This window comes from Anomaloglossus baeobatrachus, chromosome 4, assembly GCF_048569485.1.
Source record: "Anomaloglossus baeobatrachus isolate aAnoBae1 chromosome 4, aAnoBae1.hap1, whole genome shotgun sequence".
NCBI lineage: Eukaryota > Metazoa > Chordata > Amphibia > Anura > Aromobatidae > Anomaloglossus > Anomaloglossus baeobatrachus.
In genome coordinates this window covers 11,648,166-11,666,184 of record NC_134356.1, presented here as the reverse complement: position 1 = coordinate 11,666,184, position 18,019 = coordinate 11,648,166, and the positions used below count along the sequence as shown (strand labels likewise).

Below are 18,019 nucleotides of genomic sequence, written 5' to 3'. Positions count from 1 at the left end.
GGGGGATTGTCCGCAGTCTCCGGTGGGGGGGGGATTGTCCGCAGTCTCCGGTGGGGGGGGTTGTCCGCAGTCTCCGGTGGGGGGGGATTGTCCACAGTCTCCGGTGGGGGGGGGGTTGTCCGCAGTCTCCGGTGGGGGGGGATTGTCCGCAGTCTCCGGTGGGGGGGGGATTGTCCGCAGTCTCCGGTGGGGGGGGTTGTCCGCAGTCTCCGGTGGGGGGGGGGTTGTCCGCAGTCTCCGGTGGGGGGGGATTGTCCGCAGTCTCCGGTGGGGGGGGGATTGTCCGCAGTCTCCGGTGGGGGGGATTGTCCGCAGTCTCCGGTGGGGGGGGGATTGTCCGCAGTCTCCGGTGGGGGGGGTTGTCCGCAGTCTCCGGTGGGGGGGGGTTGTCCGCAGTCTCCGGTGGGGGGGGGTTGTCCGCAGTCTCCGGTGGGGGGGGGTTGTCCGCAGTCTCCGGTGGGGAGGGGGCTGTCCGCAGTCTCTGGTGGGGGGGGGGGGTTGTCCGCAGTCTCCGGTGGGGGGGGATTGTCCGCAGTCTCCGGTGGGGGGGGTTGTCCTCAGTCTCCGGTGGGGGGGGGGGGATTGTCCGCAGTCTCCGGTGGGGGGGGATTGTCCGCAGTCTCCGGTGGGGGGGGTTGTCCGCAGTCTCCGGTGGGGGGGGGATTGTCCGCAGTCTCCGGTGGGGGGGGGTTGTCCGCAGTCTCCGGTGGGGGGGGGTTGTCCGCAGTCTCCGGTGGGGGGGGTTGTCCGCAGTCGGCCTGTCCTGGGGGTGCAGATTTTGATCGTTGTGTCCCCCGTTAGCTGCTATGGACAGTGAGGTACATAGAGAAGAGCTGCATGTTGTTCCCCTCAGTGGGGGGTCCGCGTACGTACTCGCAGACCCCTGTAAACACGCAGTATTTCAGGAATATGCGGTGGCGCCCCACGGTGTTGGGGTTCACGTCCCGGCTCAGGATGTAGATCCCATCGTTGTGGAGGGCGCAGCTGACGCTCAGCCCGGATTTGGAGGTGTTCACCTTCAGACAAGTCCACTCTCTGGTGCCGGTGCTGTAGGAGTGCACACTCAGCGAGTCCTCGCTCTGTCCAGACAGGGGGTCCCGTCTAAAGCCCCCAACAACAAACAAGGTCTCCTCTATAGACACCATCTGCTGCTTCCGCACGTGCTGCCGGCAGAGATCAAACACCGACCACTCGTCCAGCGAAGGACAGTAACGCAGCACGCTCATATTCCGACCTGTGCGGGAAAGAGGGAGAGAGACAGTCACTGAGGGAGGAGAACGGGCAGAATCCTGTACTGATACTACCTCCTGCATTATACTCCAGAGCTGCGCTCACTGCTCTGCTGAACACTCACTTTACATACATTACTGATCCTGAGTTACCTCCTGTATTATCCTCCAGAGCTGCACTCACTGTTCTGCTGAGCACTCACTGGACATACATTACTGACCCTGTATTATACTCCAGAGCTGCACTCACTATTCTGCTGGCCTCTCACTTTACATATATTACTGATCCTGAGTTACCTCCTGTATTATCCTCCAGAGCTGCACTCACTGTTCTGCTGAGCACTCACTGGACATACATTACTGACCCTGTATTATACTCCAGAGCTGCGCTCACTATTCTGCTGTGCACTCACTGACATATATTCCTGACCCTGTATTATACTCCAGAGCTGCGCTCACTATTCTGCTGGTGCAGTCACTGTGTACATACATTACATTACTGATCCTGAGTTACCTCCTGTATTATACTCCAGAGCTGTACTCACTATTCTGCTGGTGTAGTCACTGTGTACATACATTACTGATCCTGAGTTACCTCCTGTATTATACTCCAGAGCTGCACTCACTATTCTGCTGGTGCAGTCACGGTGTACATACATTACATTACTGATCCTGAGTTACCTCCTGCATTATACTCCAGAGCTGCACTCACTATTCTGCTGGTGCAGTCACTGTGTACATACATTACATTACTGATCCTGAGTTACCTCCTGTATTATACTCCAGAGCTGCACTCACTATTCTGCTGGTGCAGTCACTGTGTACATACATTACTGATCCTGAGTTACCTCCTGTATTATACTCCAGAGCTGCGCTCACTGTTCTGCTAACACTCACTGTACATACATTCCTGACCCTGTATTATCCTCCAGAGCAGCGCTCACTATTCTGCTGAGCTGTCTCTGTACATACATTACATTATTGATCCTGAGTTACCTTCTGTATTACACTCCAGAGCTGCACTCACTATTCTGCTGGTGCAGTCACTGTGTACATACATGACTGATCCTGAGTTACCTCCTGTATTATACTCCAGAGCTGCACTCACTATTCTGCTGGTGCAGTCACTGTGTGCATACATGACTGATCCTGAGTTACCTCCTGTATTATACTCCAGAGCTGCACTCACTATTCTGCTGGTGCAGTCACTGTGTACATACATTACATTACTGATCCTGAGTTACCTCCTGTATTATACTCCAGAGCTGCACTCACTATTCTGCTGGTGCAGTCACTGTGTACATACATTACATTACTGATCCTGAGTTACCTCCTGTATTATACTCCAGAGCTGCACTCACTATTCTGCTGGTGCAGTCACTGTGTACATACATTACTGATCCTGAGTTACCTCCTGTATTATACTCCAGAGCTGCGCTCACTGTTCTGCTAACACTCACTGTACATACATTCCTGACCCTGTATTATCCTCCAGAGCAGCGCTCACTATTCTGCTGAGCTGTCTCTGTACATACATTACATTATTGATCCTGAGTTACCTTCTGTATTACACTCCAGAGCTGCACTCACTATTCTGCTGGTGCAGTCACTGTGTACATACATGACTGATCCTGAGTTACCTCCTGTATTATACTCCAGAGCTGCACTCACTATTCTGCTGGTGCAGTCACTGTGTGCATACATGACTGATCCTGAGTTACCTCCTGTATTATACTCCAGAGCTGCACTCACTATTCTGCTGGTGCAGTCACTGTGTACATACATTACATTACTGATGCTGAGTTACCTCCTGTATTATACTCCAGAGCTGCACTCACTATTCTGCTGGTGCAGTCACTGTGTGCATACATGACTGATCCTGAGTTACCTCCTGTATTATACTCCAGAGCTGCACTCACTATTCTGCTGGTGCAGTCACTGTGTACATACATGACTGATCCTGAGTTACCTCCTGTATTATACTCCAGAGCTGCACTCACTATTCTGCTGGTGCAGTCACTGTGTACATACATGACTGATCCTGAGTTACCTCCTGTATTATACTCCAGAGCTGCAGTCACTATTCTGCTGGTGCAGTCACTGTGTACATACATGACTGATCCTGAGTTACCTCCTGTATTATACTCCAGCGCTGCACTCACTGTTCTGCTAACACTCACTGTACATACGTTACAGACCCTTTATTATCCTCCAGAGCAGCGCTCACTATTCTGCTGAGCTGTCACTGTACATACATTGCTGACCCCTCACTCTGGCTCAGTATAGCTGCTTTCAGCCTGGTGCTTGGACCCCCCAGTGTGCGCAGTTGTACGGACCCCGCGGTGTGTACCCTCCGACCACGTAGATCCTCCCCAGACATTCACAGGCTGAGAACTCCACCAGGGTGTCGGGCAGGGGCGCGGCGAGGGTCCACGCGTTCTGTGCAGGGCTGAAGGACTCCATGGTCTGTAAGGAACGGCCGCCGACCGCGTACAGCGCCCCGTTCACTGCCAGCAAGCGGAAGTTGTACCTGGAGAGAGGAGCAGACGTCATTTATCGCAGAATTCTAGACCTCTGCTCGCAGTCAGTGAATAGAAACCTCTCACAGCGGAGGCTTCGTCTCATTGTGTCCGGCTCCTCAGCTGCACATGGAGTGTTTGTTACAATGTATCAGCGCAGGAAGTGGTAACAAACCTCCGCTGGAGACGGAACGTTCTGCCACTGTTCAGCTTGTGGTTTTCTAGGATCTCTGCTTGCTGTCAGTGAGTGGAAACACTGTGTGACGAGCTCTGCGGCCGGAAGCCTCAGCCTCCGGGGATAAAGCAGGAGGCTTCTATTCACTGACAGCAAGCGGCGGTCATGAGAAGGGGTGTACTGGAGAAGAAGGTGACGCAAGAGCCGCAGGAGGCTTCTATTCACTGACAGCAAGCGGCGGTCATGAGAGGGGGTGTACTGGAGAAGAAGGTGACGCAAGAGCCGCAGGAGGCTTCTATTCACTGACAGCAAGCGGCGGTCATGAGAAGGGGTGTAGTGGAGAACAAGGTGACACAAGAGCCGCAGGAGGCTTCTATTCACTGACAGCAAGCGGAGGTCATGAGAGGGGGTGTACTGGAGAACAAGGTGACGCAAGAGCCGCAGGAGGCTTCTATTCACTGACAGCAAGCGGCGGTCATGAGAGGGGGTGTACTGGAGAAGAAGGTGACGCAAGAGCCGCAGGAGGCTTCTATTCACTGACAGCAAGCGGAGGTCATGAGAGGGGGTGTACTGGAGAAGAAGGTGACGCAAGAGCCGCAGGAGGCTTCTATTCACTGACAGCAAGCGGAGGTCATGAGAGGGGGTGTACTGGGGAACAAGGTGACGCAAGAGCCGCAGGAGGCTTCTATTCACTGACAGCAAGCGGCGGTCATGAGAGGGGGTGTACTAGAGAACAAGGTGACGCCGGAGCCGCAGGAGGCTTCTATTCACTGACAGCAAGCGGCGGTCATGAGAGGGGGTGTACTGGAGAACAAGGTGACGCCAGAGCCGCAGGAGGCTTCTATTCACTGACAGCAAGCGGCGGTCATGAGAGGGGGTGTAGTGGAGAACAAGGTGACGCAAGAGCCGCAGGAGGCTTCTATTCACTGACAGCAAGCGGCGGTCATGAGAGGGGGTGTACTGGAGAACAAGGTGACGCCAGAGCCGCAGGAGGCTTCTATTCACTGACAGCAAGCGGCGGTCATGAGAGTGGGTGTACTGGAGAACAAGGTGACGCAAGAGCCGCAGGAGGCTTCTATTCACTGACAGCAAGCGGCGGTCATGAGAAGGGGTGTAGTGGAGAACAAGGTGACGCCAGAGCCGCAGGACACCTCTATTCACTGACAGCAAGCGACGGTCATGAGAGGGGGTGTAGTGGAGAACAAGGTGACGCCGGAGCCGCAGGAGGCCTCTATTCACTGACAGCAAGCGGCGGTCATGAGAGGGGGTGTACTGGAGAACAAGGTGACGCCGGAGCCGCAGGAGGCCTCTATTCACTGACAGCAAGCGGCGGTCATGAGAGGGGGTGTAGTGGAGAACAATGTGACGCCGGAGCAGCAGGAGGCCTCTATTCACTGACATCAAGCGGCGGTCATGAGAGGGGGTGTAGTGGGGAACAAGGTGACGCCGGAGCCGCTTCTATTCACTGACAGCAAGCGGCGGTCATGAGAGGGGGTGTACTGGAGAACAAGGTGACGCCGGAGCCGCAGGAGGCTTCTATTCACTGAAGCAAGCGGCGGTCATGAGAGGGGGTGTAGTGGAGAACAAGGTGACGCTGGAGCCGCAGGAGGCCTCTATTCACTGACAGCAAGCGGCGGTCATGAGAAGGGGTGTACTGGAGAACAAGGTGACGCTGGAGCCGCAGGAGGCCTCTATTCACTGACAGCAAGCGGCGGTCATGAGAGGGGGTGTAGTGGAGAACAAGGTGACGCCGGAGCCGCAGGACACCTCTATTCACTGACAGCAAGCGATGGTCATGAGAGGGGGTGTACTGGAGAACAAGGTGACGCCAGAGCCGCAGGAGGCTTCTATTCACTGACAGCAAGCGGCGGTCATGAGAGGGGGTGTACTGGAGAACAAGGTGACGCCGGAGCCGCAGGACGACTCATTCTGCAACAGGGAAATATGGATGAATGGCGGCAAAACCCCGAGGCGTCCGGAGAGCAGAGCCGGCCTTGTAGGGAGATGATCCCACACGGGGCGGCACATCACACCTCCTCCGCCCTCACAGACCGGGCAGGATGAGGAGAATTCAAAACTCCAAATAAGGGAGCGGGAGCCACAGCCGGCAATTAACCCCTTACAGACAGGTCCCCGGAGGTAGCAGAGCCGAGCCTGCGCAGACTCACACATCACCTGCAGCCTCAATACAGAGAAACTCGGCTCTGCTACATCTGTGCTGTGCGGAACAGCAGAGCCGAGGATCTTCTGTCTGTGATCGATGCATCGAGGGCGCTAAAAAGGCGTCAATTAATGATGGCGCTGAGCGGAGAACCGATACAGGGGATGTTGTGCCTGGCACTAATATAGGGGGGCTCAGTGCCTGGCACTGTTATAGGGGGGCTCAGTGCCTGGCACTGTTATAGGGGGGCTCAGTGCCTGGCACTGTTATAGGGGTATGGCTCAGGCAGTGATATAGGGGGGCGTGTGACGCTACTGTGTGGGGCACAGTGGGTTTCATTTTTATGAAGGCACAGTGCCTGGCACTGAAATAGGGGGGCACGGGGCCTGGCACTGATATAGGGGGGCACGGGGCCTGGCACTGATATAAGGGGGGCACGGGGCCTGGCACTGATATAAGGGGGGCACGGGGACTGGCACTGATATAAGGGGGGCACAGGTCCTGGCACTGATATAGGGGGGCACGGGGCCTGGCACTGATATAAGGGGGGCACAGAGCCTGACACTGATATAAGGGAGGCACGGGTCTGGCACTGATAAGGGGGGCACGGGGCCTGGCACTGATATAGGGGGGCACGGGGTCTGGCACTGATATAGGGTAGCACGGGGCCTGACACTGATATAGGGGGAGCACGGGGTCTGGCACTGATATAGGGGAGCACGGGGCCTGGCACTGATATAGGGGAGCACGGGGCCTGGCACTGATATAGGGGGAGCACGGGGCCTGGCACTGATATAGGGGGAGAACGGGGTCTGGCTGAGATATAGGGGGAGCACGGGGCATGGCACTGATATAGGGGGAGAACGGGGTCTGGCTGTGATATAGGGGGAGCACGGGGCATGGCACTGATATAGGGGGAGAACGGGGTCTGGCTGTGATATAGGGGGAGCACGGGGCCTGGCACTGATATAGGGGGAGAACGGGGTCTGGCTGTGATATAGGGGGAGCACGGGGCATGGCACTGATATAGGGGAGCACGGGGCCTGGCACTGATATAGGGGAGCACGGAGCCTGGCAGTGATATAGGGGAGCACGGGGCCTGGCAGTGATATAGGGGGAGAACGGGGTCTGGCACTGATATAAGGGGGGCACAGAGCCTGGCACTGATATAAGGGGGGCACAGATCTGGCACTGATATAGGGGGGTACGGGGCCTGGCATTGATATAAGGGGGCACGGGGCCTGGCACTGATATAGCGGGGGGGGGGGGCACAGGGCCTGGCACTAATTTAGGGGGGCACAGGGCCTAGCACTAATATATATGGGGGCACAGGGCCTGACACTGATATAAGGGGGCACAGGGTCTGGCACTGATATGGGGGGGGGGCACAGGGCCTGACACTAATATATGGGGGCACAGGGCCTAGCACTAATATATATGGGGGCACAGGGCCTGAAACTGATATAGGGGGAGGCACAGGGCCTGGCACTGATATAGGGGGGCTGTGTGACGCTACTGTGTGGCACTGTGGGTTTCATTCTTATGAGGGCACGGTCTGGCACTATGGCGGGCAATACTGCAGGTACTGGCACTGATCCGTTTTTTGGTGGATGGTTAGGATTGTGTGGTCCGTATCTCACGTGGAACCGTTCGGCGGCCCAGATCCCCCCACTATAACCTGGTACCCGGCCCTTTAATGGCGGCCATGTTTGGCGCTTACCTCTTCTGGTTCATGGCCGGCTCCTCGCTCCAGCTCCCGGTGCTCGGGTTGTAGGAGTGCACGGCGCTCACCTCCTGCCCGTTCTCCCGGGTGCCGCCGGCCACGAAGAGGTAGTTATTGAGGACGGTGGCCCCGTAGCCCTGCACCCGCAGCATGCTGGGAGGGATGGTCCCGGGCATCACCTGCCACCCGCCTCCGTCCTCCAGGTAGCGGAATAGCACCCAGGAGGCGGCGCCCTGCTGGGACAGCACCATCAGCGCGGGGACCCCCCGGAGCCGCTCCTCCAGTACCTGCTCCTTCACAGACTCAGGGCTGTCCTGGAAGTCCGACCTCTGCAGCATGAGGTGGTAATGAGCCGCCATATACCGGAGCGAGGCAGACGCCAAATCCCACTGACCGTGTACCTGGGAAACGTCCAGGAGGTCCACACAGGTGTCCGCTGACAGGGAGGACTGCAGGAGGGACAGGAGGCCGTGCACCTGGAGGTAGCAGGCGGCCTCCACCAGCGCCTGCAGAGGGGCCGCCGCCTCGTCCCCCGGCTCCTCCGGACTCGGCCTCAGCGTCTTACACCCATGTCTGGTCTCTGCGGATGGGATACAATCTTGGAGGGGGCTCCCCATAATGTGCCGGAGGACCCCCTCTAATCCCTCCTGGCTGAGTCCATGGAGCGTCACCGCATCTCCACTGCTCTCACGCATCCCCGAGCGGAACAAAGCCTGGAAAAAGCCGCTCTGCGCCTCCAGCAGCTCCCGGGGCACACGGTACGACCTGGAGCCCAGGAGGATCTGCACATGGCCCAGCGATGACATCACACCAACCGCCACCTCTCGGGAGTTGACATCACATGGACCTCTGCCTCTCGGGAGTTGACATCACATGGACCTCTGCCTCTCGGGAGTTGACATCACACCAACCGCCACCTCTCGCGAGTGACATCACATCAACCTCTGCCTCTCGGGAGTTGACATCACATCGACCTCTGCCTCTCGGGAGTTGACATCACATGGACCTCTGCCTCTCGGGAGTTGACATCACATCGACCTCTGCCTCTCGGGAGTTGACATCACATGGACCTCTGCCTCTCGGGAGTTGACATCACATGGACCTCTGCCTCTCGGGAGTTGACATCACATGGACCTCTGCCTCTCGGGAGTTGACATCACATGGACCTCTGCCTCTCGGGAGTTGACATCACATGGACCTCTGCCTCTCAGGAGTTGACATCACATCGACCTCTGCCTCTCGGGAGTTGACATCACATGGACCTCTGCCTCTCGGGAGTTGACATCACATGGACCTCTGCCTCTCGGGAGTTGACATCACATGGACCTCTGCCTCTCGGGAGTTGACATCACATGGACCTCTGCCTCTCGGGAGTTGACATCACATGGACCTCTGCCTCTCGGGAGTTGACATCACATGGACCTCTGCCTCTCGGGAGTTGACATCACATGGACCTCTGCCTCTCGGGAGTTGACATCACATGGACCTCTGCCTCTCGGGAGTTGACATCACATGGACCTCTGCCTCTCGGGAGTTGACATCACATCGACCTCTGCCTCTCGGGAGTTGACATCACATCGACCTCTGCCTCTCGGGAGTTGACATCACATCGACCTCTGCCTCTCGGGAGTTGACATCACATCGACCTCTGCCTCTCGGGAGTTGACATCACATCGACCTCTGCCTCTCGGGAGTTGACATCACATGGACCTCTGCCTCTCGGGAGTTGACATCACATCGACCTCTGCCTCTCGGGAGTTGACATCACATGGACCTCTGCCTCTCGGGAGTGACATCACACACCTGTCAATCAAAGCAACACACTGCGTTGACACAATTCTGGTAGAAGACCCCCAAATAACCGATAGGTGACTCCACAGAGCAGAGGGTGGCCCTACAGGTGCCCAGTTGTATGATGACTCAGGAATGGATCACCCATCACTGAGCGACCACTAACCCCTCACCCATTTTCTATAGGGTAGCGCTGCTCACTACAAGGGGGATTTAGAGACCCCGGCCCCAGTGTACAGTAATGGGGGGGGGGGGGACACATAAGAGACCTTGGCCCCAGTGTAAAGTAATGGGACGGGACATGTCAGAGACCCCAGCCCTAGTGTACAGTAATGGGGGGGGGGGGAACACGTCAGAGACCCCGGCCCTAGTGTACAGTAATGGGAAGGGACATGTCAGAGACCCCAGCCCTAGTGTACAGTAATGGGGGGGGGGGGAAACACGTCAGAGACCCCGGCCCTAGTGTACAGTAATGGGAAGGGACATGTCAGAGACCCCAGCCCTAGTGTACAGTAATGGGAAGGGACATGTCAGAGACCCCAGCCCTAGTGTACAGTAATGGGGGGGGGGGGGAAACACGTCAGAGACCCCGGCCCTAGTGTACAGTAATGGGAAGGGACATGTCAGAGACCCCAGCCCTAGTGTACAGTAATGGGGGGATATGTCAGAGACCCCGGCACCAGTGTACAGTAATGGGGGGATATGTCAGAGACCCCGGCCCCAGTGTACAGTAATGGGGGGGACACATCAGAGACCCCGGCCCCAGTGTACAGTAATGGGGGGGACACATCAGAGACCCCGGCACCAGTGTACAGTAATGGGGGGGACACATCAGAGACCCCGGCCCCAGTGTACAGTAATGGGGGGGACATCAGAGACCCCGGCCCCAGTGAGTGTACAGTACTGGGGGGACACGTCACCTACCTGCCATCTCTGTGCACTGTGCAGGGACATCAGGACATCTCCGTCCTCCCCGCTCCCTCCGCCTCCTGCTCTCACTTCCTGCAAAGCACAGACCCGCCCCAAACACCCGAATACCAGACCCTCCCCGAGCACAGGAGTCAGTGCGGGGACCCCCAACACAGGAGTCAGTGCAGCCCCCCAACACAGGAGTCAGTGCAGAGACACCCCCCAACACAGGAGTCAGTGCAGGGCCCCCCCAACACAGGAGTCAGTGCAGGGGGCCCCCCAACACAGGAGTCAGTGCGGGGACACCCCCCAACACAGGAGTCAGTGCAGGGCCCCCCGACACAGGAGTCAGAGCAGAGACACCCCCCAACACAGGAGTCAGTGCAGGGGGCCCCCCAACACAGGAGTCAGTGCAGGGGGCCCCCCCAACACAGGAGCCAGTGCAGGGCCCCCCCAACACAGGAGCCAGTGCAGGGCCCCCCAACACAGGAGTCAGTGCAGCCCCCCCCCCAACACAGGAGTTAGTGCAGGGCTGGACCCCCCACCCTGAACACAGGATAATGTATTTCCCTCACACTGTAAAATGGCCTCCAGTATCTTCCAAAATGTATAACGCCCCCCAGTATCCTCCACACTGTATAATGGCCCCCAGTATCCTCCACACTTTATAATGACCCCCAGTATCCCCCACACTGTATAATGGCCCCCAGTATCCCCCACACTGTATAATGACCCCCAGTATCCTCCACACTGTATAATGACCCCCAGTATCCTCCGTACTGTATAATGACCCCCAGTATCCCCCACACTGTATAACGCCCCCCAGTATCCCCCACACTGTATAATGGCCCCCAGTATCCCCCACACTGTATAATGACCCCCAGTATCCTCCACACTGTATAATGACCCCCAGTATCCTCCGTACTGTATAATGACCCCCAGTATCCTCCACACTGTATAACGGCCCCCAGTTTCCTCCACACTGTATAATGACCCCCAGTATCCTCCGTACTGTATAATGACCCCCAGTATCCCCCACACTGTATAACGCCCCCCAGTATCCCCCACACTGTGTAATGAGCCCCAGTATCCCCCACACTGTATAACGGCCCCCAGTATCCCCCACACTGTATAACGGCCCCCAGTATCCCCCACACTGTATAACTGCCCTCAATATTCCCCCACACTGTATAACGGCCCCCAGTATCCCCCACACTGTATAAAGACCCCCAGTATCCCCCACACTGTATAACGGCCCCCAGTATCCCCCACACTGTATAACGGCCCCCAGTATCCTCCACACTGTATAACTGCCCCCAATATTCCCCCACACTGTATAACGGCCCCCAGTATCCCCCACACTGTATAACTGCCCTCAATATTCCCCCACACTGTATAACGGCCCCCAGTATCCCCCACACTGTATAAAGACCCCCAGTATCCTCCACACTGTATAACGGCCCCCAGTATCCTCCACACTGTATAACTGCCCCCAATATTCCCCCACACTGTATAACGGCCCCCAGTATCCCCCACACTGTTTAACTGCCCTCAATATTCCCCCACACTGTATAACGGCCCCCAGTATCCCCCACACTGTATAAAGACCCCCAGTATCCTCCACACTGTATAACGGCCCCCAGTATCCCCCACACTGTATAACGGCCCCCAGTATCCCCCACACTGTATAACGGCCCCCAGTATCCCCCACACTGTATAACGGCCCCCAGTATCCTCCACACTGTATAACTGCCCCCAATATTCTCCCACACTGTATAACTGCCCCCAACATTCCCCCACACTGTATAACGGCCCCCAGTATCCCCCACACTGTATAACTGCCCCCAATATTCCCCCACACTGTATAACTGCCCCCAATATTCCCCCATGAGCAAAATAAATAAATCTTTTATTCAACTACCCATAGATTCTGAGGAGTCCGCCGGCAGCTGGACGAATGCAGCGACGTAATCGCAGCAGGGCATGCAGAGACCCCGCATGGTGGCATCATGACGCCGCTCCACGTCCCCACTTCATCCGTGAGTCTTCCTGAACGGAGAGCAGAGAGATCACTCCTCCATCACCGAGGAAATGTATCAGCGCTGCGCACGCCAAACACATAACAATAAGTAGCTCTGGGGGGCCCTGGGCAACCGCCCCCTCTGTCCCCCTGGTAGATATGCTACTGGTACTGTATCTAATCCTGTCCTGTGTGATGCAGTCTGCTGAGCTGTGTATCTAATCCTGTCCTGTGTGATGCGGTCTGCTGAGCGGTGTATATTCTAAGTTGGGCTCCTCTTCTACCACTTATCACCAGCAGGTGGAGCCTGGTATTATGCTGTAGCACAGTGTGCACTTTCCTTTGGCTGCTGTGCTACCACTTATCACCAGCAGGTGGCGCCTGGTATTATGCTGTAGCACAGTGTGCACAGTCCTCTGGATGCTGTGCTGCCACTTATCACCAGCAGGTGGCGCCTGGAATTATGCTATAGCACAGTGTGCACTGTCCTCTGGCTGCTGTGCTACCACTTATCACCAGCAGGTGGCATCTGGTATTATGCTGTAGCACAGTGTGCACTGTCCTCTGGCTGCTGTGCTGCCACTTATCACCAGCAGGTGGCATCTGGTATTATGCTGTAGCACAGTGTGCACTGTCCTCTGGCTGCTGTGCTACCACTTATCACCAGCAGGTGGCGCCTGGTGTTATGCTATAGCACAGTGTGCACTGTCCTCTGGCTCCTGTGCTACCACTTATCACCAGCAGGTGGCGCCTGGTATTATGCTGTAGCACAGTGTGCACTGTCCTCTGGCTGCTGTGCTACCACTTATTACCAGCAGGTGTCGCCTGGTATTATGCTGTAGCACAGTGTGCACTGTCCTCTGGCTGCTGTGCTACCACTTATCACCAGCAGGTGGCGCCTGGTATTATGCTATAGCACAGTGTGCACTGTCCTCTGGCTGCTGTGCTGCCACTTATCACCAGCAGGTGGCGCCTGGTATTATGCTGTAGCACAGTGTGCACTGTCCTCTGGTTCCTGTGCTACCACTTATCACCAGCAGGTGGAGCCTGGTATTATGCTGTAGCACAGTGTGCACTGTTCTATGGCTCCTGTGCTGCCACTTATCACCAGCAGGTGGAGCCTGGTATTATGCTGTAGCACAGTGTGCACTTTCCTTTGGCTCCTGTGCTGCCACTTATCACCAGCAGGTGGCGCCTGGTATTATGCTGTAGCACAGTGTGCACTGTTCTATGGCTCCTGTGCTGCCACTTATCACCAGCAGGTGGCGCCCGGTGTTATGCTGTAGCACAGTGTGCACTGTCCTCTGGCTCCTGTGCTACCACTTATCACCAGCAGGTGGCGCCCGGTGTTATGCTGTAGCACAGTGTGCACTGTCCTCTGGCTGCTGTGCTACCACTTATCACCAGCAGGTGGAGCCTGGTAATATGCTGTAGCACAGTGTGCACTTTCCTTTGGCTCCTGTGCTACCACTTATCACCAGCAGGTGGCGCCTGGTATTATGCTGTAGCACAGTGTGCACAGTCCTCTGGCTGCTGTGCTACCACTTATCACCAGCAGGTGGCACCTGGTATTATGCTGTAGCACAGTGTGCACAGTCCTCTGGCTGCTGTGCTGCCACTTATCACCAGCAGGTGGCGCCTGGTATTATGCTATAGCACAGTGTGCACTGTCCTCTGGCTGCTGTGCTACCACTTATCACCAGCAGGTGGAGCCTGGTATTATGCTGTAGCACAGTGTGCACTGTCCTCTGGCTGCTGTGCTACCACTTATCACCAGCAGGTGGCGCCTGGTATTATGCTGTAGCACAGTGTGCACAGTCCTCTGGCTGCTGTGCTACCACTTATCACCAGCAGGTGGCGCCTGGTATTATGCTATAGCACAGTGTGCACTGTCCTCTGGCTGCTGTGCTACCACTTATCACCAGCAGGTGGAGCCTGGTATTATGCTGTAGCACAGTGTGCACTGTCCTCTGGCTGCTGTGCTACCACTTATCACCAGCAGGTGGCGCCTGGTATTATGCTGTAGCACAGTGTGCACAGTCCTCTGGCTGCTGTGCTACCACTTATCACCAGCAGGTGGCGCCTGGTATTATGCTGTAGCACAGTGTGCACAGTCCTCTGGCTGCTGTGCTGCCACTTATCACCAGCAGGTGGCGCCTGGTATTATGCTATAGCACAGTGTGCACTGTCCTCTGGCTGCTGTGCTACCACTTATCACCAGCAGGTGGAGCCTGGTATTATGCTGTAGCACAGTGTGCACTGTCCTCTGGCTGATGTGCTACCACTTATCACCAGCAGGTGGCATCTGGTATTATGCTGTAGCACAGTGTGCACTGTCCTCTGGCTGCTGTGCTACCACTTATCACCAGCAGGTGGCGCCTGGTGTTATGCTATAGCACAGTGTGCACTGTCCTCTGGCTCCTGTGCTACCACTTATCACCAGCAGGTGTCGCCTGGTATTATGCTGTAGCACAGTGTGCACCGTCCTCTGGCTGCTGTGCTACCACTTATTACCAGCAGGTGTCGCCTGGTATTATGCTGTAGCACAGTGTGCACTGTCCTCTGGCTGCTGTGCTACCACTTATCACCAGCAGGTGGCGCCCGGTGTTATGCTGTAGCACAGTGTGCACTGTTCTATGGCTCCTGTGCTGCCACTTATCACCAGCAGGTGGAGCCTGGTATTATGCTGTAGCACAGTGTGCACTTTCCTTTGGCTGCTGTGCTGCCACTTATCACCAGCAGGTGGCGCCCGGTGTTATGCTGTAGCAGTGTGCACTGTCCTCTGGCTGCTGTGCTGCCACTTATCACCAGCAGGTGTCGCCTGGTATTATGCTGTAGCACAGTGTGCACTTTCCTTTGGCTGCTGTGCTGCCACTTATCACCAGCAGGTGGCGCCCGGTGTTATGCTGTAGCAGTGTGCACTGTTCTATGGCTCCTGTGCTGCCACTTATCACCAGCAGGTGGCGACTGGTATTATGCTATAGCACAGTGTGCACTGTTCTATGGCTCCTGTGCTGCCACTTATCACCAGCAGGTGGCGCCTGGTATTATGCTGTAGCACAGTGTGCACTGTCCTCTGGCTCCTGTGCTACCACTTATTACCAGCAGGTGGCGCCTGGTATTATGCTGTAGCACAGTGTGCACTTTCCTCTGGCTGCTGTGCTACCACTTATCACCAGCAGGTGGCGCCTGGTATTATGCTGTAGCACAGTGTGCACTGTCCTCTGGCTGCTGTGCTGCCACTTATCACCAGCAGGTGGCGCCTGGTATTATGCTGTAGCACAGTGTGCACTGTCCTCTGGCTGCTGTGCTGCCACTTATCACCAGCAGGTGGAGCCTGGTATTATGCTGTAGCACAGTGTGCACTTTCCTCTGGCTGCTGTGTTACCACTTATCACCAGCAGGTGGCATCTGGTATTATGCTGTAGCACAGTGTGCACAGTCCTCTGGCTGCTGTGCTACCACTTATCACCAGCAGGTGGCATCTGGTATTATGCTGTAGCACAGTGTGCACTGTCCTCTGGCTGCTGTGCTGCCACTTATCACAAGCAGGTGGCGCCTGGTATTATGCTGTAGCACAGTGTGCACTGTCCTCTGGTTCCTGTGCTACCACTTATCACCAGCAGGTGGCGCCTGGTATTATGCTGTAGCACAGTGTGCTCTGTTCTATGGCTCTTGTGCTACCACTTATCACCAGCAGGTGGCGTCCGGTGTTATGCTGTAGCACAGTGTGCACAGTCCTCTGGATGCTGTGCTGCCACTTATCACCAGCAGGTGGCGCCTGGTATTATGCTATAGCACAGTGTGCACTGTCCTCTGGCTGCTGTGCTACCACTTATCACCAGCAGGTGGCATCTGGTATTATGCTGTAGCACAGTGTGCACTGTCCTCTGGCTGCTGTGCTACCACTTATCACCAGCAGGTGGCGCCTGGTGTTATGCTATAGCACAGTGTGCACTGTCCTCTGGCTCCTGTGCTACCACTTATCACCAGCAGGTGGCGCCTGGTATTATGCTGTAGCACAGTGTGCACTGTCCTCTGGCTCCTGTGCTACCACTTATCACCAGCAGGTGTCGCCTGGTATTATGCTGTAGCACAGTGTGCACTGTCCTCTGGTTCCTGTGCTACCACTTATCACCAGCAGGTGGCGCCTGGTATTATGCTGTAGCACAGTGTGCACAGTCCTCTGGATGCTGTGCTGCCACTTATCACCAGCAGGTGGCGCCTGGTATTATGCTGTAGCACAGTGTGCACTGTCCTCTGGCTGCTGTGCTACCACTTATCACCAGCAGGTGGCGCCTGGTGTTATGCTATAGCACAGTGTGCACTGTCCTCTGGCTCCTGTGCTACCACTTATCACCAGCAGGTGGCGCCTGGTATTATGCTGTAGCACAGTGTGCACTGTCCTCTGGCTGCTGTGCTACCACTTATTACCAGCAGGTGTCGCCTGGTATTATGCTGTAGCACAGTGTGCACTGTCCTCTGGCTGCTGTGCTGCCACTTATCACCAGCAGGTGGCGTCCGGTGTTATGCTGTAGCACAGTGTGCACTGTCCTCTGGTTCCTGTGCTACCACTTATCACCAGCAGGTGGCGCCCGGTATTATGCTGTAGCACAGTGTGCACTGTTCTATGGCTCCTGTGCTGCCACTTATCACCAGCAGGTGGAGCCTGGTATTATGCTGTAGCACAGTGTGCACTTTCCTTTGGCTGCTGTGCTGCCACTTATCACCAGCAGGTGGCGCCTGGTATTATGCTGTAGCACAGTGTGCACTGTCCTCTGGCTCCTGTGCTACCACTTATCACCAGCAGGTGGCGCCCGGTGTTATGCTGTAGCACATAGTGCACTGTCCTCTGGCTGCTGTGCTACCACTTATCACCAGCAGGTGGAGCCTGGTAATATGCTGTAGCACAGTGTGCACTTTCCTTTGGCTCCTGTGCTACCACTTATCACCAGCAGGTGGCGCCTGGTATTATGCTGTAGCACAGTGTGCACAGTCCTCTGGCTGCTGTGCTACCACTTATCACCAGCAGGTGGCGCCTGGTATTATGCTGTAGCACAGTGTGCACAGTCCTCTGGCTGCTGTGCTGCCACTTATCACCAGCAGGTGGCGCCTGGTATTATGCTATAGCACAGTGTGCACTGTCCTCTGGCTGCTGTGCTACCACTTATCACCAGCAGGTGGCATCTGGTATTATGCTGTAGCACAGTGTGCACTGTCCTCTGGCTGCTGTGCTACCACTTATCACCAGCAGGTGGCGCCTGGTGTTATGCTATAGCACAGTGTGCACTGTCCTCTGGCTCCTGTGCTACTACTTATCACCAGCAGGTGTCGCCTGGTATTATGCTGTAGCACAGTGTGCACCGTCCTCTGGCTGCTGTGCTACCACTTATTACCAGCAGGTGTCGCCTGGTATTATGCTGTAGCACAGTGTGCACTGTCCTCTGGCTGCTGTGCTACCACTTATCACCAGCAGGTGGCGCCCGGTGTTA

The 18,019-nt window shown here is 56.1% G+C and overlaps 1 protein-coding gene across 1 annotated transcript; it reads right to left on the bottom strand.

The window, feature by feature from the left end:
• Positions 1-300: 300 nt before the first annotated feature.
• KLHL42 (kelch like family member 42) lies at positions 301-10,602 on the bottom strand. The gene is made up of 4 exons (XM_075343661.1): positions 10,523-10,602; positions 7,805-9,610; positions 3,566-3,759; positions 301-1,234 (listed from the first exon to the last, which is right to left on the bottom strand). The coding sequence occupies exons 2-4, from the start codon at positions 8,611-8,613 to the stop codon at positions 798-800; spliced, it is 1,440 nt and encodes a 479-aa protein (XP_075199776.1). The 5' UTR covers positions 8,614-9,610; positions 10,523-10,602; the 3' UTR covers positions 301-797.
• Positions 10,603-18,019: the final 7,417 nt, after the last annotated feature.